This window comes from Chiloscyllium plagiosum, unplaced genomic scaffold (genome assembly GCF_037043375.1).
Source record: "Chiloscyllium plagiosum isolate Xiang-an unplaced genomic scaffold, Cpla_swu_hap1 HiC_scaffold_3, whole genome shotgun sequence".
In the NCBI taxonomy this organism is placed as follows: domain Eukaryota; kingdom Metazoa; phylum Chordata; class Chondrichthyes; order Orectolobiformes; family Hemiscylliidae; genus Chiloscyllium; species Chiloscyllium plagiosum.
The window spans coordinates 100039563-100063493 of NW_028270141.1; the positions used below are offsets into that span (position 1 = coordinate 100039563).

The following is a 23931-nucleotide window of genomic DNA, read 5'->3' on the forward strand; positions in this document are numbered from 1 at the left end:
AGAGCATTGGTAACTATTAATGCAGTGATTTAAGTTTTCAAATCTATAAAATCTTTGCTGAAACCAATAACAGCAGATATTGTGCTTGCACATTAGCTATGATGGCAACAAAAGTTAATTGTTTACCACAAGACGTTGCTGCTTTGAAAACTGAAAATGTCATTTTATGTGACTGACTGACTGATTGGTACAAGAACTTGGTTTCTACCACATTAAGACTTACAAGCTTAATCTAAGTGACAATTCAGTGCAGTAATGTGAGTGTGCTCCATCTACCCTCGCTGGTGGATCTAAAAGATCCCGTGGAAATGAATGTAAACTCCATGGCTCAACTAGTATGCTATCCAATATTTATCCCTCAAGTTATACTATCAGTTACAAATAATCTGTTTATCTATCTCCTATTTCTGGAAGTTTGTTTTATTTTGCTACAATATAACAGTGTCATTGTTAAGGTCGTTCATTAACTGTAAAGTTCTTTGGGACACCATGAGGCTATGAAACTACAATACAAATGCAAGTTATTTTCTCTTTGTCAGCATATACACACACTATACCTAGAATACTAGCACTAATGCCTGCAAAGTGATGCTTGTAAACTAGTATAGATAATTTATTCAAAATAAGTATAAAAATATATGTATATGCATAAACGTTCTAACATACACGTCATTGGAAATAGACTTTTTCAACAACTTTATAGTATACACTCGATACAATGCAGTGATTTTTTTTTTAACAAACACATTTAAATCCTTTTTTATTATTATCAAGTCTATTGACTTCAAATTTAGTGAATTTCTTAGCTGAAATATTCAGCTCTTCGTTCTTCCTAAGAAAATGACTTGCAATGGAAGTGTATGCTTCAGATAAAATTGAAACTTTTGATTTGAAGTATCCTGAGCTGTATGCTGTCACAATTTGGAAAGAGCATAGTATTTCAAAATGTTGTGTTCATGTAATTGCTAAATATAATTTCAAATACACTGAGAATCTGTATACTCTAGATACTTTGCTTTTATTCATAATAATTCAGTGATGTTTGTACTTCTTAAATTAACGCTATTTGTAATCTGAATAACTAAAGGAAATGAATAGCTGGGGGTAACCTCATTAAATAAGACTCATTAAAATCCAGAGGATAGATATACTCTAGTATGGTAGGTTAGCTGATTAATAATTCCGACATTCTAAGGCTGGGATACTTGTTAGGACAGAATATGGTTTACACTACGTTGGAATGCTTATTGCTGATACAGGTTGCTCAGTAGTCATGTCATTCTGATGTTAAGAAATTGTAAGGATTATTTTTTTAAAAAAGTTTGAAGTCAATAAGCTCAAAAATATGTTGTACTTACCATTAAATTTAACCATGAGATTGCAGTTTTAGATCTTTTCTATTTGGCCATTATTTTTATAATGCAAGTTTGACTAGTTTATGGGCTGGGGTCATTGAGGGCTCGGGAATGACTGTTGGTGGCTAATGAGTTCAGTGTAGCTGACATCCGATGATGTCTGCATTGAGCACTTGGCATTTGTTATAGTTTATGCTAAGTTTTTGAATGCAAATTCGCACTTCATTAGTCGGAAATAATTTTATATATGATGTATAATTTGGAGCACTGTTTCTGTTTGTTTGCTTTGTGGATCAGGGGAATGTTAGTTATTTATAACTTTAAATGTCACAGTGAACTGTGCCTCTTTCACTTGGGTAAACGTGAATTTATTTAAGGGGTTATCTGTATACAGGATTCATTGATTGATCTCAGGTGTGGTGATGTTTGTAAATACCCCCTTTACATTTCTTGCCAATTAAAGATAATGAAAGGTTTTTCACAGATTTAGCCATTATCTTGATTAAAACTGATGATTGCTTAGTTGGATGACCCTTAATTCTCAACCATTGTTGAAGGGGTGAGTATTTATGTGGAAGGGTCTGGTTGCTACACTTGGTATACCCTTAGATTATTATGCTTACATTTTTCACACAATTCTAGAAATACTTTTTTTTTTCTTGGCCCAATGATAAATTAAGTTTGTGTTGTTTCATCTACTAGGTAAATCTTCATTCACAATGTTCTAGAAGCTATTGTATAGCAGGTTATAAGAACTGAAAATTTAACTTGATACATCTCATGCTTTTTGCAAAAAAACGGTAAGTTCCTGTGAGGTACTTTGTATGCAATATGCACTGTGTGGGCACCTCTTTTAAAGAAATATATTTATTGCAGTCCTACAATATATGAGCATAAGTTCTAGTGATTTCTTTAAAAGTGTTACATTGATGTTTAACTGAGCACATTATTTAGTTAGTCTCTGGGATTTATCTGTAACATTGCTCGACACTTACCTAAGATTTATGCCTAACGTTATACATGGCCTATAGAGCTAATCCATAAAATACTTAACTGCATACACCATAGATTGAACATTGTTCTTTATAGGGTATTGAAAATATTAGAGTAAGAATGTTTTTGTGCTCACTTTAAAACAATATTTTTACAGATTTCTGAGCATTTTCTTTTATGCATGTGACAGATCTGAACAGTGTGCATCTATTTCCAGCATTTTGTGATTCAGCAATGTTTTGGACATGATTAAGTATTGGCAGCACATGCTAAATTCAAACTTCCAATTTTAATGATATTAATATGGAAACATTACATTGAGCAATTTGCATACTCGCATGCTAGCTTTTAATTGGGCATAACAGTGTTTTGTATAGTACATCCCCATCAGTTTTCAGCTTAAAATGACAAGTTCGACTTTATGCTACAGTAATAGTTTTTAGTTAATAAATTGCTTTTGTAATTTACATATTTAACTGGTGCTGTAAGCACATGTAGCTGGAATGTCAAGGCACAGATGACATACACATATAATTCAATTTCTAAATAAAAAAAAATTGATTCCACTGTAATTATAATTGATTCTTGTAAGAAATAGGTTTAAGATAAAAACAATCTACTATCTTTTCAAAATTCACAGCTACCAAGTAGATTTTTGTAAACACTAAATTTGTAGCTAATTTTTTTTAAGAAAATGAAGTGTGAATGAGTGAAGTTCAAAGTACTGTGCTTACATTTTTCACATGTTTTCTTTATCAAAGGTGCTTCTATTTTAAATTAAAAGATTTGAAGGTTGTAGCTTAGTAGTTAACATGCTATATCTTTGGCCCGTATTGTAATTTTGATGAGGATTGTGCATCTGTTGGAGAGAACTGTTGTGAACCCTGATCACATGAATGAACATGTGCTTCATGGTGGATTAAGCAAAAACTGACTTTAACTTAATCTGTGTGTCCAGGGCAAAGCCTTTTTAACTTGGATATGGGAGTCTAACTTTCCCAGGGTTGAGATGGTGATGGAAGAGAAAAAAAATGCATATATTTTGAAATAGCCAGCAGGTAGCATTTTTCTTTTGGAATATACTTCGTATATAGATTTACAAAAAATTACACTGTTTGACTTTTGAGTGCTAAAGAGATTTTCCATAAAAACTGTTAAACATTGACTCTACTAACTCATGAGCAAGAGGAAAAGGAGCAAAAACCTCCCATCTTCCTCTCCCTAGCCAAAATTTTTAAAATTCAGTTAATTATTTTTGCAGTAATACTTAGTTGACTATTGGATATTTAAAAATTTTTTTGTGTAAACATAGTTCAGGTTCTCAGAATTCCATAACTTGACACAGTTTTGTATGAAATACAATGTGATTTAGCCACTTTGTATGTACATAAATGTAATTGTGTTATCTTATGCTTTTTATAACTTTTCTGTTTTTGAACATCATGTTTGACAAACTGTAAACCTACAGAAATGCAGAGAAAACTTGCACCTAAGAGTTTCCCCATCATTATCAATATTAAGTCAGATGAATATATGTACATTAAATTGATTGATTAGAATTTTTTTGAATCCACCAATGTTTAGTCACCATGATCATTTTCTAGTGAAATAGTTATGAAAATAAAATACATTTATTATGTTAGTGCACCAGTACACTGTTACAGGTACAGTTCTTGTGCTGAGCTAAAAGCCCAGTGATGTTTTCTTTTTCATTGCAAATAGGTCATGGCAATCCTGGGATGTGTTCATGTATTGAAATTCCAAGTCCCATGTTAAAAAATATAATAACGGTTGAAAGATACAGATGCAAAAAGCACAGGCAAAGTTGAAGCTTCTGTCTTCCTGGAAAAAAGGCTTATAACTGAATTGCTAACAACAAAATTCCTCTGCACTCCTTGTTGGGTTTCATGGAATTATGATCGAGGCACTACTGTTGTAGTGACCCATTGAAGTGTTTATGGTTGGTTGTGAGGCAGTTTCTGGATTTCGGGCGGTAAGTTTTCCCATAGATATTGTACTTGTGATTTTATTAACCAGTTTTTTTTCCATAGCCAAGTTTGAGACAGTTGAATAATTTTTCTTGAGATTGAAAAAGGGGTATATTGTTGATCAACTTGAAAAGGTCTTCATTGCATTGCTAACTTTATAAAGTCATCTAGGAGTGGGGAAAATTGTTTTATTTTTTAAAAAAGATACTGCAACAAATAGTTCGTCCAACTCCAGGATATGCTTTCAGCTGTGTTTGGTGATAAATCTCTATCCATTTCTTCAAACTAATATGCAGTGTGGATAAGGAAAAAAACCTTGCAAAGTAAATAACTTCTGTTCACCTGAAAATTCGAAATGCTTGAGTGTCACATCTCATGCAATGCAGCAGTTGTAACTTTTATTTGCTGTTGCACTTCAGAGTTTGAAAATTTTTTGACCTTAGGTGTATGAATATGGTTGGAATGACTGCATTGAGTCAACATCTGTAGCTAAGAATGTAATCTTGCAGCCACTACATTTACTGCATGATTCCATCTATCTCCTACTTCTGCCAGATTTCTTGAATATGTACTAACATTTATCTTCACAAGAAAGGAGTATCTGACGCAAAAATAAACTAACTTCTGTATTTCTCCTCTAAAACCAACAGAACATTATTTCAAGTCAACAGGAATGACCCTAAATGAGCGCTTCACTATGTATCAAAAGACAACAGAAGACCATGGAGCTAGGCAGAAAAGTCCTGAAATCCACAGGTATACAGTTCCAGTTCATGGTACTAAAATTTATTGATATTTTTAATGGCATGTGCTAATTGTTCTGTTTTTCCAAGGAAAAATTAGTGAGCTTTTAAAATATGCAATACTGCAATTTTAAGTTGTTTGGAGAATTCACCTTGAAAAAGTGTGCTAATTTTATTATCTGGAATAAGGGAGAAAGTTGGATGGATGTGGTGATATGAAAGGATGACGTAACTTGATTTTCACTGCAACACTAAAGTCTCCAAATTTGTCATTGTTGATTTTTAGGAGAATTGATATTTCCCCTAACTCTCTACGAAAACATACTCGAATCACAGAGGAAGATGCAAGTTCTAATGAAGATAACCGAAAGGTGAACAACTTTATTATAGATTTTGAATTTAATCAGAACTACTTAAGATGCTCTGTTTTAATTTTATGTACCTTTATTTGAAAAAAATGTTTTTTAGTGTATTGTGGAAAGCATAGTTGGAACTAAAACTCAAAGATATGTTTCAAAGGTTAAGCCCAATTTCCCAACCCTATCACATCACTTATCTCTTCAACCTATATGCTTTATGGTGTACTGCTCATTTGTGTTGATTTGATTTATAATTACTGACATTTTGACAGTACCAAATAGTCTAATGGTGAGCATGTAACCATGATTGATTGATTGATTGTAAAAACCTATTTCCTTCACTATTGTCATTTTTAGGGAATGAAATCTGCAGTGCTTAGCTTGTCTGGCTGACAGAGAATTCCAGACTGATGGCAATGTGGTTGAGTCTTAACTGTTACCCAGCCTATAAAGTCTAAAGGAAAGAATAAAATTGGACAGGGCATTTAGCATCGACGTAGGCCCCAGAAACGAAAACAGAAAGCACAGACCTGTTGACCCTGCAAAGTTCTCCTTACCAGCGTCTGGTGCTTATGCCTACATTGGAAGAGCTGCTCCATAGATTGTCAAGCAATAGCTTGAGATTGTCACTCTCATACTCATGGAATCATGCCTTACAGTCAAAACATAAGACAACAGCATCAGTATATTCTTTCCCGCTGCCAGGGTGCTCCCAGAAGAACTGGTGGCAGAAAGGTATACAGTATGGAAGAAGTTGCTCAGGAAGTCCTCATCATTGATTCTGGACCTCATGAAATCAAATGGTATCAAGTCAGACAAGGGCAAGGAAACCTCCTAATTATGACCTCTGTTCTGGTCAATGGTAAACCCTAGGGTGTTGATAGTGGGGGATTCAGTAATGGTAACACCATTAAATGTCATGTTGCAGTGGTTAGGTTGTCTCTTATTTGGAGATCGTCATTGCCAGGCATTTATGTGGCATGAATATTACTTGCCACTTGTCAACTCAAGCATGAATATTGTCCAGATCTTGATGTACTTGAACATGTACTGCTTCAGTATCTAGGGAGTTCTGAATGGTGCGGGACGTTATGCAATCATTGGCGAACATTCCTGCTTCTGATCTTATGATGAAGGAAAGGTCATTGATGAATTAGCTGAAGCTGATTGAACCTAGGACATACCCCAAGGAATGCCTGCAGAGATGTTCTGGAGCTGAGATGACTGACCTTCAACAACCACAACCATCTTTTTATGTGCCTGGTAATGATTCTGACTGGACGAGAGTTTCCCCCTTCATTCCCATTAATTCCAGTTTTGCTAGGGGTCCTTGATGCTATATCCTGTCAAGCGTAGCCTTCATGTCAAAGGCTATCATTCTCATCTCTCCTCTCGAATTCAGTCTGTTTTTTCATTGTTGAACCAAGGCTGTAATGAGGTAAGGAGCTGATTGACCCTGTTGGAACCCAAACTGTGCATTGGTGATCAGGTTATTGCTGAGCAAGAGCTATTTAATAGCACTGTTGATGACACCTTCCATCACTGTAGTAGACTCGTAGAGCAGTAAGTGAGTGAGTTGGATTTGTCCTGCTTTTTGTGTGCAAGACATACCTGGGCAATTTGTACATTGTCAGATAGATGCCAGTGTTGTAATTGAACTGGGACTGCTTGCATTAGGGGTGCTGCAGGTTCTGGAGCACAAGCCTTCAGTACTATTGCCAGGATGTTTTCAGGGCCCATAGCCTTTGCAGTATCCAGTGCTCCCAACAATTTCTGTATATCATGTAGATTGAAATCCGTCTTCAACCAATTCAATTCAATGATGCTTGGGTGCACTAGCGGAGGCCAAGATAGATCATCCATTTGGCCCTTCTGGCTGAAGATTGTTGCTGTGAATGCTTCAGCTTTATCTTCTGAACTGATGTGTTGGTCTCTTCCATCATTGATTTTGGGGATACAGAGGAACTTTGATTATCTGAAGGACACAGGCGGGCAATATTTTGTTCGGTTAATCGAATACCGGATAACATAGTTTAGCCGAGCATCAGGACCTTGTGGTCTTGCCAGATAGTTCGAATGCTGGATAATTGAAGTTCCTCTGCATTTGTGCAGCTTGGTCTTCAAATAAGTTGTTTAATTGACCACCACCATTGATGATTGGATGTGGCAGGACTACAGAGCTTAGATCTGATCCACTGGTTGTGGGATCACTTAGCTCTGTCTGTCACTTGCTGTTTGAGCTGTTTGGCGTGCAAGTAGTCCTAATCTGTAGCTTCACCAAGTTGGCACCTCACTTTTAGTTATGCCTGGTGCTGTTCCTGGCAATTCCTGTTGCACACCCATTGAACCAGGTTGATTCCCCTGACTTGATAGTAATGGTTAAGTAGGGGATATGCTTAGCCATGAGGTTGCAGATTGTGCTGAAGCACAATTCTGTTGCTGTTAGCCCACAGCACTCATGGGTACCCAATCTTGAGTTGCTAGATCTATTTGCAATCTATTCTATTTGTGAAGGCAGGACTTTGTCTCCTCAAGGATTATGCAGTAGTCACTTATGCAAATATTGTCATAAACAGACAGGTTCATCTGCAGCCAGCAAGTTGGTGAGCATGTCGAGTATGTTTTCCACTCATGTTGGTTCCCTCACTGTGCTGCAGGGCTAGCCTAGCGGCAATGTCCTTTAGGATTCAACCAGCAATGCTTGCTGTTGAGCCATTCTCGGTGGTGGACATTGAACTCCTCTACCCGGAGCACATTTTGTATCCTTGTCACCCTCTGTGATTTTCTAAGTGTTGGCCAACATGGAGGAGTACTGATTTATCAGCCAAGAGAGGTTGGTCCGTGGTAATCGGAAGGTTTCCTGCCCATGTTTAACCTGAAGCTATGAGATTTCATGAAATCAATGTTGCCTCCTGGGGCAATGTCCACCTGATTGTATACCACTGTGCCACCACCACTGCTGGGTCAGCCTTGCTTGTAGGACAGGACATATCCAAGGATTGTGATGGTGGTGTCTGGGGCATTCGTGTCAGGAGTGATTCTGCCAATATGACTTCATTCACTTGATTAGTCTGTGAGACAGCTTTCCCAATTTTAGCAATAGCCCCCAGATGTAAGTAAGGTGCCCTTTGCACGGTCTTACAGGGTTGTTTCTGCCATTGTCTTTTCCAGGGCATAGGTGAAGGCAGGTAGTCGATCAGGTTGATTTCTTTGTTGAGATCTCGTACCGACTGACAACTGAATGGCTTGTTAGGCCATTTCAGAGGGCAGTTCACACTCAACTACATTGCTGTGGCTCTGGAGTCAAATGTAGACCAAACCAGGTGAGGATGGCAGATTTCCTTCTGTGAAGAACATTAATGCTCCAGATGGGTTTTTTTGACAATTGACTGTGCAATGTTTCATTTCATCAGTAGATTCTTAACTCCTGACTTTTGTTTTGTATTGCTTTTCAGATTTCACCATCTGCCATGGTGGAATTTGAATCCGGTCCCCAGAACATTAGCTGAGTTTCTAGATTAATACCATTAGGCCACCCCCACCCCTCTAAATTCAGGACAACTGGATGCATGCAGTAAAATCATGCTTTACCTATGTTATCAGAATTATCCATCACAAGATCTAGTAATTAAAGGATACTGTGTTATCTATATGCAATGTAACATTGTTCCACTTAACAGGTACTTTAATCTTTGATTTTTTGCTGCTATTTACATTTTCTTTGTTTTTAAGATGTGGCAGTGCTGGCAAGATAGCATTTATTGCCCAATCACACTTTTGTCTGAAGTACTCGTCAACTGTGTAGTATTGGGTTGGAATTGTATGTCGGCAAGATCAAGTAGAGTAGCAGGTTCCCTTCCTCCTCCTCATTATTTTAAAAATTGTTCTTTCACAGAATGTATGCATTGCTGGCTGGAGCAGCATAAATGGCCCATCCTAAGTTTCCATTGGGTGGCTGTTCAGCTGCTTTTTTGAACAGTTGTAGTCCATGTATTATGTTTAAGAAAGGAAGCTGAAAGAAAATGGGCACTGCAGACCTATTAGCCTTACACCAGTACAGGAAAAATACTAGAATCTCTTATATATTGTGATTATGGAAGGTTTAGAAACCTGATTGCACAGATTTGCCATGGAATTTGTCATGACCATGAAGAGTGTTTGACAAACCTGAGTTCTTTTGAGGATCTACCTCGCAGAGTCGCTAAGAGGAAATCGATGGCTATGGTATACATCAACTTTGCCAATTGGCAAAGGCAGCTGATCACCACCTACTTGAGGGTATTTGGGAATGGACAGCAATTGCTGCACTTAGCAGTGATGACTACATCCTGTAAATGAATAAGTTGTTTATTTTTCATCTGGTTTCTGTTTCTTTGTCATTTCTGGAAATCTGATAACTATCTTTAGTAATTGTTCCTCTTGACAGTAAAATTGAGTAGATGTGAAGTAGTCAATATCTTTTTTCTTTGTCCTAAGTTCCAGCTTTTCTGTAATATTGAAGTGATCTCAGCACCTTTTTTTTTACACTTTAATTTGCCGTTTGGAATTCTTTATTGCTTCTGATTTCCTTTGGACATCACATGCAAGTTGGAACAACTTGCTATTGATTTATGTCAGTAGCAATCATCGGCTAACATTGATACTTCTGACATTTTTAATGTCCATCATAAATCACGGTGACTTGAGTAACCACAAAAGATTCTTCAGAAGTTTTGTTGATACCACATTAAAATTAAACCTTGTGATTTGTTTGTACCATATATTTATGGAATCATTATTTCAAACAAGGCAAGTGTTAAGCATTAAACTAATTTCAGCCATGTGAAAGTTTTCCATTGTTTATTGCTTACAATCTCAGTTTTTGTCTGTAAAATAATTAGGCAGAGAAAAAAGTGAGGTGTGATTCAGTTGACTTGCGCCATGACATTGATCAGCGTAGAAAGGAGAAAAGTAAAGAACGTGAAGGTTCACGAGAATCTACTGCATCAAAGAAGGTTTCCTTGGAAAAATCAGGGAAAGAACCTAAAGAGTACAAAGATTACAAACCCTTCAAGGAAGGAAGGTGAGATTGTCTTTTAAAGTTTAGTTTTGTTAATTCACACTTTATCTGTTTAAATGCTAATGTTACTTTTAACCATAATGGGGATATTTAACTTATAGTAGTAACATGAATGTTTCTTTCTCAGTACCAACATTTCCAGGATTAAAAAAATCGTGAAATAGCATATCAATATTGAAATAAACATTAACAGGCATCATAAGAAAGGACGATTACCTTCATTTTTTTAATTACCTGTTAGTGGCTTTTGCAGTACAATGTTTCATATTTGAGGCCAGCATTTTAAATATTTCCGTGTCAGCTTGTGTTTATTTATAGAAAAATAAGGTAGGTGACTTTTTAAAAAAAAAATACACTTGTCTTTTATTTTTATTGGAATGTTCTCTGGAGGTATATTAGTGATAGCAATGAGTGGATTTCTGGTAATCCAATTTTTTTTTTACTTTGAAGTACAGTCATTTTTATTAATACATTTCTTCTAGCAAGTATAGAAATAAAGATCGGGATCATTCCAGCTGCTCTTCATCTTCTTCGCCTGAACCCCATGAGGACAGAGAAGTCAGAAAAGAAAGGGACGATGGATCTAGCGGTTTTAAGTCGTTCCAAGGTCATACAGAAAGTGCAGTTTTTCAAGGACGAGGAAGACCAAGGGGAAACTTTGTAAGTGCATCGTGATGCTAATGTTTTGTTTTTGATAAACATTTATCAACTAGAAAAGCATTTTTTTTAAAGAACTGTGTAAAATACCAGGAGTAATATTAAACTATTATTTCAAAATCAGTTGACCAGCGAGGAAGATTGCTGTTCTTGTTTTCCTAATTGGAAGGTCATGTTGCTAAATCTGCTGAACACTTTAGGTTCTGCAGCTGTACACTTACGTTTGTTGATCCTTGACTATATTATACAGGTGATGAGATAATGTTGAATCATTAATCTGGGATAAAATAACAGTCATTTGGACAAGTAGCACCACAAGTTTGTTAAAGACAACTAGTCTTTACTCAGTGAGCTTTTTGAGGTAAAAGCAGCTCATTGACAATGTTAATGCTGTTGATGTTATGGATGTGAAATTGTCAAAGGTATTTCTGAATGTGCAGGCAAAATTAAAGCCTATGGAATAGAAGTGACAGTGTAACACGGATACAAATTTGACTGAGTGACAGAAGTAAGGGGAGAGGTGAATAGTTGTTTTTCTGGCTGTAATGGAGTTCCCTGGGGTCAGTATTAGAATCATTGTTTTTATATTAATGGCTTCAACATACATGCACAAGGCACAATTTCAGAATTTCGAATGATTGTAATTATTGGACATTTGATCCTAGACTGTGTGGAGTTGCACATTCTCCCGGTGTCTGTGTGGATTTCCACTGGGTGCTCTGGTTTCTTCCCACAATCCAGAGATATGCTGGTCAGGTGGATTAGCCATGCTAAATTGCCGATAGTCTCCAGGGAAGTGTAGGCTAGGATTAGCCATGGTAAATGCAGCGTTATGGAGATAGGGTAGTGGTGTTTGTCTGGGTGGTATGCTGTTAGGAAGGTTGATGCAAATCTGATGGGCCAAATGACCCCTTTCAGCACTAGGGATTCTGTGATTTTATGATTGTGAACTGAGAGAGGAGGCAATGAGATGCAGAGAATATTGGTTGATGTATTAGACAGGTATAGATTACATTTTAGTGCAGAGGCATGTGAAGTGGTAGATTTTGTTAGGACAAACATGGGGAGGGGCCATAAACCTAAAGGACAGAGACATAAATGCATAAATCATTAAAGGTGCAGGTTGAGAATGTGTTTTTAAAAATGCAGAGCAGATCCTAGGACATTCTAATAAACCTCTCGAAAACAGTGGTTCGAACCCAACGGACATGTTCTGTTTAGTTTTGGGTAACTTACTTTAGGAAGGAGGTGAAGGCTATGGAGGAGATATTGAAAAGAGTTTTCAATAATATGAATAGTTTTGAGTTACTGAGGTTACACTCCTTGGAGAGGGAATATTGACAGAAGATTTAACAGAAATATTCAAACTCTGGAGGGGTCAAAACAGAATAGATATTTCAGAACCTACAGCATATATTACAAAGAGAAAATAATTCCAACGTTAGGACCCACCTTTGGGGTTGATTAAAGAATATAAAAAATATGATTGTGTAAAGATGGGTGGCAAATCAGAACATTGGGCAGAATAAAATAGCAGCAAAGAATAACTGAAAAATTAAAATGGAGGGCAAAATTACAGTAGTAGCGAAAGACAGAAATAAATGTTTCTAAGGATATTTAAAAGAAAAGAGTTAACCCAAAGTGAATAATGGTCCTACAGAAAATGAATGGGTATTTTGTATCTAACTGTTGAGAATACAAATAACACTCCAGATACTGCTACAATTTAGGAAATGGGAGGGATGAGCTGAAGAAAATTTAAAATAACCAGGGAAGTTGTACTCCGCTTTTGTTGGGAGCTACATGCTGACAAGTCTCTGGGCCCTGAATGATGTCATCCTGAGGCCTTAAAAGAAGTTGCTAGTGAGATAGCCAAAGTGTTCATTCACTTATTTTCAAAATGCCTTTGAGAGAATGTGCAATTAGATTTGAAGATAAAAATGTAACTTTTGTTTATTCAAATAGGAGGGTAACAGAAAGCAGGGAACTGTAGGCCATTTAGCCTAAAATCTGTAGTAGGGAAAATGTTGAAATTTGCAATTAAAGAAATTTATAACAGGACACTTAAAGTTCAAAGTAGTCAGGCAGAATCAACATGGCATTATGAAAGGGAATAATGTTTAACTAATTTACTGAAAGCCATGATGTGGAGGAGCTGGTGTTTGACTGGGGTGGAAAAGGTTAATAATCACACAACACCAGGTTATAGTCGAACATGTTTATATGCAAGCACTGCTTCCTTCATCAGGTGGCTGTGGAGCAGGACCATAAACACAGCATTTATAGCAAAAGATTACAGTATCGAACAACTGAAATGATATATTGAGCAAACCTAGATTGCTGTTAAGTCTCTCATCTTTTAGAATGGGTTGCAGGCAGCGCTCTGAAAGCTAGTGCTTCCAAATGAATCTGCTGGACTATAGCCTCGTGTTGTGATCTTTAATTTTAATGGACTTATTTGAAGAAGTAACATGCTGTGCATAAAGGAGAACTGGTGGATGTACTCTAATTGGATTTCCAGATAACATTTAATAAAATACTACATCAGGTAGGTATTTTGTTTTTGGTTGGTAAGGAATAATAAGTAGTGAGACACAGGGATCAGTGTAAGGTTTTCAATTTTGTACAATTTATTTGAATTGCTTGAATGATGAGACTGAAGGTACAAATGTTGAATTTGTTGCTGGAAGATGGAAAAGTAATGAAAGAAAATACATAAAAGAAGCAGCATATTGTCTCTGGTGAGAGATTGTTGAGTTCTGTGATACAAAGGAACCTGGATGATGCATAACATGAATTGCAATAGGATAGTACCAACATAGTATGCAAGGGGAGTGGAATACAAAGGTATTAAATAGTGTCATGTATAACTGATTAAACTTCAGTTATACATGATACTGGTGAAAACCCATCTGGAATACTGCATACAGTGTTAGCCTGCTTATTTAAGGAAGGATGTAAATTCATTGGAAGCAGTTCTCAAAGTGCTGAAACCTTGGACAATTTAGGCTTGAATCCATGGGATTTGCAAGTGTAAGAAGTGACTTGATTGAAATATGTCAGGTGACTGTGTGGACACTCCTTGAGTCTGCATGGGTCTCCTCTGAGTGCTCTGGTTTCCACCCACAGTCCAAACATGTGGAGGTTAGATGGATTGGCCATGCTAGATTGTCCATAGTCTCCAGGCTTGTAGAAGCCAGGTAAATTAACGATGGGAAATGCAGGATTATGGGAATAGGATAGGGGCTGGGTCTGAGTGGGATGCTGTTTGGAATGTTGATAGGCCAAATAACCAGTATCCACACTGTAGGATTTCTATGATTCAGTATGATCTTGAGGTATCTTGACAGGGCAGATGTGGAAACATTTTTTTCGTCTTGTGGGAGAATCTAGAATTAGTGGTCAACCTTTAAAAATAGGCATTGCCCATTTAAAACAGATTAGACAAAGGAAGTAAAAGGGAAACTGTTGCATCTTTCAAGCCTTCTCGACTCTATGTTGAGTTCCACAATTACATATCATGATCTCTGCTCATCTTGTTACCCTTTATATATTTTGGTCATAATATTGTTACATTTAGTCAGGTATGGATTGAGCTGCCAGAGGAAGTGGTGGAGGCTGGTATAATTGCAACATTTAGGAGGCATTTGGATGGGTATATGAATAGGAAGGGTTTGGAGGGATACGGGCTGGGCGCTGGCAGGCGGGACTAGATTGGGTTGGGATATCTGGTCGGGTTGGACTTGAAGGGTCTGTTTCCCTGCTGTACATCTCTATGACTGAGATGTCTGTTATTTTGCCATTTGCGCTTTAAAAAATTTTTATTTCTTTACTACTGTCTTTTGGCTTAGCTCCACCAGCTCTTTTTATCTGTTAATGGGTCCCATCATCTGTCCAATTGCGATCCTACAGTTTTTTGTTATTTTTTCACTCCCTCATTTGACCTACTAAACATCTAGCATTTCTAACTTTTCCCAGTTCTTATGAAAGGTCAAATTGATCTGAAACGTTAACTCTTTCTCTTGCCACAGATGTTGTCAGGCATGTTGATTATTTCCAGGTTTATTTGGAAGCAGTACTGTTCGCAACACTGCTTCTTCAGGTGGTTGAGCTTTGAAAGCTCGTACTTCCAAATAAACCTGTTGGATTATAACCTGGTATTGTGTGATTTTTAACTTTGTACATTGCAGTCCAACACCGGCTCCTCCGAATCAGCATTTCCAGCATTTTCTGTTTTTAGTATAACCATGCCCCATGTTGATCACATCAAATGTACTTTCATGAATCTAAATAAACAGTCTTTCTTAAGTGCAATTGAGCAAACATGCTATCATCATAATTTAGAATATATTTTTATTTTGGCTTTTTACAGCACAAAAATAAATGTTTGTGATTGGCTTGCAACGATGGACATTGTCTTTCCAAGTGAACATTGAAATATCTTAAAGAATGTATTTACAATTTAAAAATGCATACATATAAGCTATTAGTTCAGATCAAAAGGAAAAATGAAAACATTGAACAAATACACTAAGTTTCTGTAACCACTAAGTTTCAATTGGGAAGCAGAATTGATAAAGTTTGAAGGCGATCAGAAAACTGGAGAGATAATACTTTCTCATCTCAAACTGTTGGCATCTGTAGGAAATGGAAGCGGAAAGCAGCAGAAACTGTGATTTTAGATAAAAAACCTTTTTTTTTGTGCTTTTTATGACGTCAAGATAGCCAAAGTATTTTAGTCAATTATTTGCTTTATCTTTGAAGGTGTTTTTCTTTATTCTTTCGGAATCAAGGCATTTTAAAAAAAAATAATTGTTGTCCAACCTTAATTACCCTTTGAACCAACTGGCTAGTTTGACCATTTGAGAGGGCATTTAAGAGTCAAATACATTCCTGTGGGTCTGGAGTTGTATGTAGGCCAGATCAGCTAAACACAACAGTGAAACAATTGGGTTTTTACAACAGTTGACATTGGTTTGATGTCCAGAAAATTTGCCCTGGCCATTCCCTCTTGTAGTGTAGAACAGTAATATTTATTATAAAGTTTATATTTAGCATGATAGTGTACACTTTCCCAGTGGGTAGGTGCTGAAATAGCTGACTTTGGCAATTATTTATCATTATCATCCGAGAAGAAGTGCTAGGTAAGTAAATAGGACTAAGGCTGACAAGTCCACATAATGCCTATGTCAAAGGATCTTAAAGTGGCAGATGGACTTCAGCGTGGGAAAGTGTGAGATCATGCACTTTGGTAAGAAGAATAGAAGCATGGACTACTTTCTAAATGGGGAGAAAATTCAGAAGTCTGAAGTGTGAAGAGACTTGGGAGTTCTAGTCCAGGATTCTGTCAAGATAAACTTGCAGGTTGAGTCAGTAGTTAGGAAGGCAAATGCAATGTAGGCATTTATTTTGAGCGAACGTGAATATAAAAGCAGGATGTACGTCTGAGGCTCTGCCCAGACCACATTTGGAGTATTGTGCGCAGTTTTGGGCCTCCTATCTCGAGCAGGATGTACTGGCCCTGGAGCGGGTTCAGAGGAGGTTATCAAGAATGGTCCCAGGAATGAAAAGCTTAACATACAAGGAATGTTTGAGGACTTTGGGACTATACTCGCTGGAGTTTAGGAGGTTGAGGGGATTTTAATTGAAACTTGGAGAATACTGAATGGTCTGGACAGAGTGGATGTTAGGAAGATATTTCCTCTGATTGGAGACACTAGGACCCGAGGGTATAGCCTTAGAGTAAATGGAAGACCTTTTAGAACGGAGATAAGGAGAAGCGTCTTCAGCCAGAGAGTGGTGAATCAATGTTAGGCTGTGTAGGCCAGATCATTGACTATATTTAAGACTGATATAGGTTCTTGCTTGTCAAGGGGATCAAGGTTTACGGAGAGAAACAGGAAAACGGGGTTGAGAAACTTATCAGCTGTGATTAAATGGCAGAGCAGACGCGATGGGCTGAAGGGCCTAATTTCTGCTTCTATGTCTTACAGTCTAATAAAGGAAGTGACTGCACAGTAAGTGGATGCATTGATTATAATCTTCCAAAATTTCTGGATGCTAGAAAGATCTCAACAGATTGGAAAAGGGCAAAGGTAGCATCTGTGTTCAAGAAGGAGGGAAGGCAAAAAGGCAGAAAATCATTGGCCAGTTATTTGAATATTTGTCATTGGGAAAATGTTAGAATCTCTTAAAGTGGTAGTAGTCAGTCACTTAGAGATTCATAAGACTATCAAGCAGTGTCAACATGCTTTTGTGACAGGTAAACTGTGTTCATTAAATTTATTGAAGTTATTTTGAAGGGGGAGAGGAGCGGATGGAGGGCAGTCACTGTAGTTAAATTGATAAAGTACTGGCAAGGTAAGAGTTCATGGTGTTGGGGTGATTATATTAGCATGTATAGAGGCGCAATTAACTAACTGAAAATGAGGATGAGATAAATGGATTACTTTTGGAACGAGAAAGCGGAACTAGTTGAATGTCACAGGAATCTGGAATGAGGCTTCACCAGTTTAAGATCACATTAATGGTCTGCAAGAAAGAATTGGCTATTGTCACCAAAGTTGCTTCTGATGTAGGCAGTCATTTGAAAGAAATACAGCTGTAGTACGGAAGTCCCTTGAGTCTAACTTGCTTGATAATCAGTGTTCCATTTCAGAAAATAGTGAGGGTGATGGTCCCTCCGGGGATTTCAGCCAGAGCAGAGTCAGTTGCACCATGGGTAACTCATCTGGGCAGCAGAGGTGGAAGAAGAACGGAAGAACAATAGTTATGAGATTGCATAGTCAGATAGGCATTTCTCTGGAATTGAATTTGACTCCAGGACGCCAAGATCAAGATTGTCATTAGAGTCATAGAGATGTACAGCATGGAAGCAGATCCTTTGGCCCAAATCGTCCATGCCGACCAGATATCTCTCCAAACCCTTCCTATTCATATACCCATCCAGATGCCTTTTAAATGTTGCAATTGTACCAGCCTCCACCACATCCTCTGGCAGCTCATTGCATTCATACACTACCCTCTGCGTGAAAACGTTGCCCCTTAGGTCTCTTTTATATCTTTCCCCTCTCACCCTAAACTTATGCCATCTAGTTCTGGACTCCCCACCCCAGGGTAAAGACTTTACCTATTTATCCTATCCATGCCCCTCATAATTTTATAAACCTCTATAAGGTCACCTCTCAGCCTCCGACGCTCCAGGGAAAACCGCCCTAGCCTATTCAATCTCTCCCTGTAGCTCAAATCCTCCAACCCTGACAACAGCCTTGTAAGTCTTTTCAGAACCCTTTCAAGTTTCACAATATCTTTCTGATAGGAAGGGGATCAGAATTGCACGCAATATTCCAACAGTGGCCTAACCAATGTCCTGTACAGTTGCAACATGACCTCTCAACTCCTGTAATCAATACTCGGACCAATAAAAGAAAGCATACCAAACGCCGCCTCCACTGTCCTATCTACCTGCGACTCCACTTTCAAGGAGCTATGAGCCTGCACTCCAAGGTCTCTTTGTTCAGCAACACTCCCCAGGACCTAACCATTAAAAGGTGTATAAGTCCTGCTAAGATTTGCTTTCTCAAAATGCAGCACCTCACATTTATCTGAATTAAACTCCATCTGCCACTTCTTAGCCCATTGGCCCATCTGATCAAGATCCCATTGTAATCTGAGGTAACCTTCTTCGCTGTCCACTACACCACCAATTTGGGTGTTATCAGCAAACTTACTAACTGTACCTCTTATGCTCCCATGTCAAGGAATGGTAGTAGACCATCCTCCTGACGGAAGAGAATTGGTCAGAAGTTGTAATCCAATGTGGTACTAATGCCATAAGTAAAAAGAAGGATGAGATCCTGAAGACAGATTTCAGGAAGTTAGAAAGGAATTTAAAAAGTATGACCTTGAGCAATAATCTCTGGATTACTCCTAGTGCCATGAGCTAGTGACCAGGAGAACAAGAGTCATAGAGATGCACAGCATGAAAACCCTTCAGTACAACCCGTCCATGCCGACCAGATATCCCAACCCAATCCAGTCCCACCTGCCAGCACCTGGCCCATATCCCTCCAAACCCTTCCTATTCATATACCCATCCAAATGTCTCTTAAATGTTGCAATTGTGCCATACGTGGCTGGGGAACTAATGTAGAAGGGAGAGAATCAGAGTTCTGAGAAACTGAAACCAATTCTGGGGCAGGTGCAACCTGGACAAGCTGGATGGGTTACACCTTAATTGGAGTGGGACTGATATCCTTGCAGGGAGTCTTACTGGTGGTGTTTGGTTAAATTTAAACTCGTTTGTCAGTAGGATGGCAACCTGAGGGGCAAATTGGAAAGAAGTAAAGTTGGTAACAGGAAGTGGGAAAGATTAGAAGACAAGAAACAAAACTGATCATCGAATGTTTTAAAAGCAGAATGATGTCAAAAAGACAGTGGTTAGGGCACTCGACCAGAATGCATGCAGCTTGCACAACAAAACAGATGATCTATAGGCACAAATACAGATATGATCTAATTGTCATTACAGAAACATGGCTGTATGGTGATCAGGACTAGGAACTGAATATTCTAGAATATTTGATGTTTAGGAAGCATACACAAGAAAAAGGAGGTGGAGTTGCATTGAAAGTAAAAGATTGAATCAGTACATTGGAAAAATAATCAGATATCCTCCCTTACGAATGTACACTGTTTGGTTGGCGTTACAAAACCGCAAGGGGCAATAGACATTGATTGGATGTATTTACAAACTACCAAATAATCATGGTTGTGTGCGGCATGTAATTAATCTGGAGATGAGAGTAGCATGGGCAACACCGTTATCATCATTGACTTCAATTTACATATAGTTTGGGTAAACCAACAGAACACTCAAGCTATGGAGGAAGACTTTCTGGGCGCTTTAGGGATGGTTTTCTAGAGTACAGTGTTAAGGATCCAACTGAAGGATATTCTATTTTAAAACCAATATCATGGAACACGGAAGGACTAATTAACAACCTTGTAAAAGAACCTTTTCAGGTTCTGATTTTTAATACGTTAGAAACTTATGTTCGTTTGAAAGTGAGGAAGTTCACTTTGAAGCAAGGGTGTTAAATTTGAATAAGGGAAATTATGAAGACATGAGGCACGAGTTGGATGACATGCTGTAAGATGGCAATGGATGGTCTTTAAAGAACTATAACATAGTTTACAATTATACATTCTTTAAGATGCAAAAACTCAAAGGCCAGTCAACCTAACAGTAATAGAGGAAGGTCAAGATTGTATAATATTAAAAGTGTATGAAGTTGCCAAACATAATAAATTTGGAGGTTTTTGGAAAAGCTAACCAAGAGCAAGAAACTGATAAGGAAAAGGCGAGTGGAATATGAATGCGATCTTGCAAAAAAAAAACTCGATGGACTTTTAAAGCTTCTATAGGTATGTAAAGAGGAAATGTTTGGATAAAACAAATATGGATCCATTACATGCTGAGTCAGGTGAATTTATATTGGGGAATAGATAAATATCAGAGAAACTAAAAGGTCACTTTGCAATGATTTTCACTGAGAAAGTACAAGAAATCTCCCAGAACTGGAGCATGAGGTGCTGAAGGGAATTTGTATTAACAAAAATATTATACAGATGTAATTAATGGGGCAAAGTGTTCGCAATTAACTAAGTGTACATGATATACTACAACCCAGAGTGTTGAAGTTGGTGGTGATAAAGCTAGTCAATGCATTTGTGATTATCTTCTGAAATTCACTAGATTCTGGAAAATGCTGTTGGCCGTGCTGTCTTTTACCTGCAGTTTCTGTTTTTTATGGAACAGAAAGGAAAGTCTGTAATAGGGTGGAACTAATCAGCAACATCACCTGATCTACCACTTCTCGGTTCAACTGTTTCTGTATTTCTTGTCCTTTCCTCTGTTATCTCTACGCTTTTCCCATCCAGTCTTCCACATTCTACTTCTATGAACAGGGGATCATACAAAACTCTGCTGCTTGCGTCCTGACTTTTAGAATACTGCATTCACTTCTGACCTCCCTTCTATAGGAAGGATGTTGTGAAACTTGAAAGGGTTCAGAAAAGATTTATAAGGGTGCTGCTAAGATTGGAGGGTTTGAGCAATAGGGAGAGGCTGATGAATGAGCTGGGACTTGTTTCCTGGAGTGTCAGAGGCAGAGGGGTGACCTTGTAGAGGTTTCTAAAATCATGAGGGGCATGGATAAGGTGAATAGCCACAGTCTTTTTCTCATGGTAAGGGAGTCTAAAACTAAAGGGTTTAAAGTGAGAGGGGAAAGATTTAAATGGGACCTGAGCAACAATGTTTTCATGCACAGGATGGTACAACAATGGAACTGCCAGAGGAAGTGGTAGAGATGGGTACAATTACAGCTGTTAAAAAGCATTTTCATGAGTACATGAAAAGGAAGGTTTTAGAGGGATATGGGCCAAGTGCTGGCAAATGGGACCAGGTCAGTTTTGGACATCTGATCGGCATGGATGAGTTGGACAGAAGAGTCTGTTTCTGTGCTGTGTGACCGAGGTGTCACCAGATATGATTTCCGCCAGGGAACAAGAGACAAAACATGGAACTATAGAACTGTAAGGGTTTTTCAGGAGTAGAGAAAATGCTAGTACCTGTCCCTGCAGGGCTGTGTTCTTGGGCCTCTGCTCTTTGTAGTTTGTATAAATGACTTGGATGAGGAGGTTGAGGGGTGGGTTAGTAAATTTGCAGATAACACAAAGGTTGGAGGTGTTGTTGATAGTGTAGAGGGCTACTGTAGGCTGCAGTGCGACATAGACAGGATGCAGAGCTGGGCTGAGAAATGGCAGATGGAGTTCAACCTGGATAATTGCGAAGTGATGCATTTTAGAAGGTCAAACTCGAATGCTGAATATAGGGTTAAAGACAGGATTCTTGGCAGTGTGGAGGAACAGAGGGATCTGCAAGTGCATAGATCCCTCAAAGCTGCCACCCAAGTGGATAGGGTTGTGAAGAAAGCATATGGTGTTTTGGCTTTCATTAACAGGGGGATCGAGTTTAAGAGCCGCGAGGTTTGCTGCAGCTGAACAAGTCCCTGGTGAGACTACACTTGGAATATTGTGTCCAGTTCTGGTCGCCCTACTATAGGTCACCCCTCTGCCTCTGACACTCCAGGAAACAAGTCCCAGCTCATTCATCAGCCTCTCCCTGTAGCTCAAACCCTCTAATCTTAGCAGCACCCTTATAAATCTTTTCTGAACCCTTTCAAGTTTCACAACATCCTTCCTATAGAAGGGAGGTCAGAAGTGAATGCAGTATTCTAAAAGTCAGGACGCAAGCAGCAGAGGCTTTGGAGAGAGTGCAAAGAAGGTTTACCAGGACTGGAGGGCTTGCCTTCTGAAGAAAGGTTGAATAAGCTTGGACTTTCTCTCTGGAGAGAAGGAGGAAGAGAGGAGACCTGATCGAGGTATGCAAAGTAATGAGAGGAATAGATAGTCAATAGCCAAAGACTTTTCTCCAGGGCAGGATTGACTGGTATGAGAAGTCATAATTTGAAGATATTAGGAGGAAGGTATAAAGGAGATGACAGAGGTAGGTTCTTTACTCAAGAGTTGTGAATGCATGGAATGCGTTACCAACGGTGGTGGTGGAAGCAGAGCCATTAGGGACATTTAAGCGATTGCTGGACATGCACATTGAAAGCAGTGAGTTGAGGGTTGCGTAGGTTAAGTTACTATAATTTACATTAGGATTAAATCTCGGCACAACATTGTGGGCATAAGGGCCTGTCCTGTGCTGTACTTTTCTATGTTCTAAAAGGCATCCGGCTGGTATATGAATAAGACTGGGTTAAAGGGATATGGCCCAAATGCTTGCAAATGGGACTGGATTAATTTAGGATATCTGGTCGACATGAACAGTTTGGACCGAAGAGTCTGTTTCTGTGCTGTACATCTCTATGACTATAATTATGTGATAAATAATTTTGGATAATAATGATTTGACTGGGCATAGTTACCATGGAATTGTGAATGTGAAGTGTCTCGACTAGCTTAGAGTTTGTTTTAAGATGTTGTGAACAGTACTTGCGACCCAGCTGTTCACTATATATATTAGTGACTTTGGAGGTGGGGACCAAATTAATAGTTTCAGATTTACAGTTGATGAGCTAAGTGTTGTGTATTTTGAAGTAGATGTAAAGTAGCCTTGAGGATTTGGATATGCTTTGTAAATGGGCAAGAATGTGGAAAAATGTAAGATTATTCAATTTGGTAGGAAGAACAGATATGTAAAGTATTTCCTAAATGGGAAATGGTTGGAAAGTTTAGGTCTGCAAAGTGACTTGGGTGTCTGACAATATGTTACTGAAGGTTAATATGCAGGTGCTGCAAACTATTAGGAAGGCTAATGGGAAATCTGCCTTTATTGCAAGATGGTTTGAGTACAAGAGTCGTGCAGATGTGGAGATGCCAGTATTGGACTGAGGTTGACAAAGTTGGAAGTCACATGACACCAGGTTATAGTCCAACAGGTTTATTTAAAATCACAAGCTTTGGACCGCTGTTTTGACTATCTATTCCTCTCATTACTTTGCATACCTCGATCAGGTCTCCTCTCTAGAACCAGTGAACACAATTTTAAAAATAAGGGCGATGTCATTTAGGTGCAAGATGAGATGAAATCCTTTTACTTTGAGTTGTGAACGTTAGGAATTCTCTACCTAAGATGGCTGTGGTTGCTCAGTTTTTCAGAATGTTTGAGGTAGAGACTGACCGATTTCTGATTAGCATCATACAGGG

At 38.3% G+C, this 23931-nt stretch overlaps 1 protein-coding gene across 5 annotated transcripts in view; it reads left to right on the top strand.

Annotated features, from left to right (window-relative positions):
• LOC122547397 (bcl-2-associated transcription factor 1-like) overlaps positions 1–23931 on the top strand; it is a 71720-nt gene that overhangs the window by 34188 nt on the left and 13601 nt on the right. For all 5 annotated transcript variants that reach the window (XM_043686026.1, XM_043686045.1, XM_043686050.1 and 2 more), the window contains exons 6-9: positions 4987–5092; positions 5366–5450; positions 10319–10500; positions 10980–11157. In XM_043686026.1, coding sequence (XP_043541961.1) covers positions 4987–5092; positions 5366–5450; positions 10319–10500; positions 10980–11157 — 551 coding nt within the window. The remainder of the gene's footprint in view (positions 1–4986; positions 5093–5365; positions 5451–10318; positions 10501–10979; positions 11158–23931) is intronic.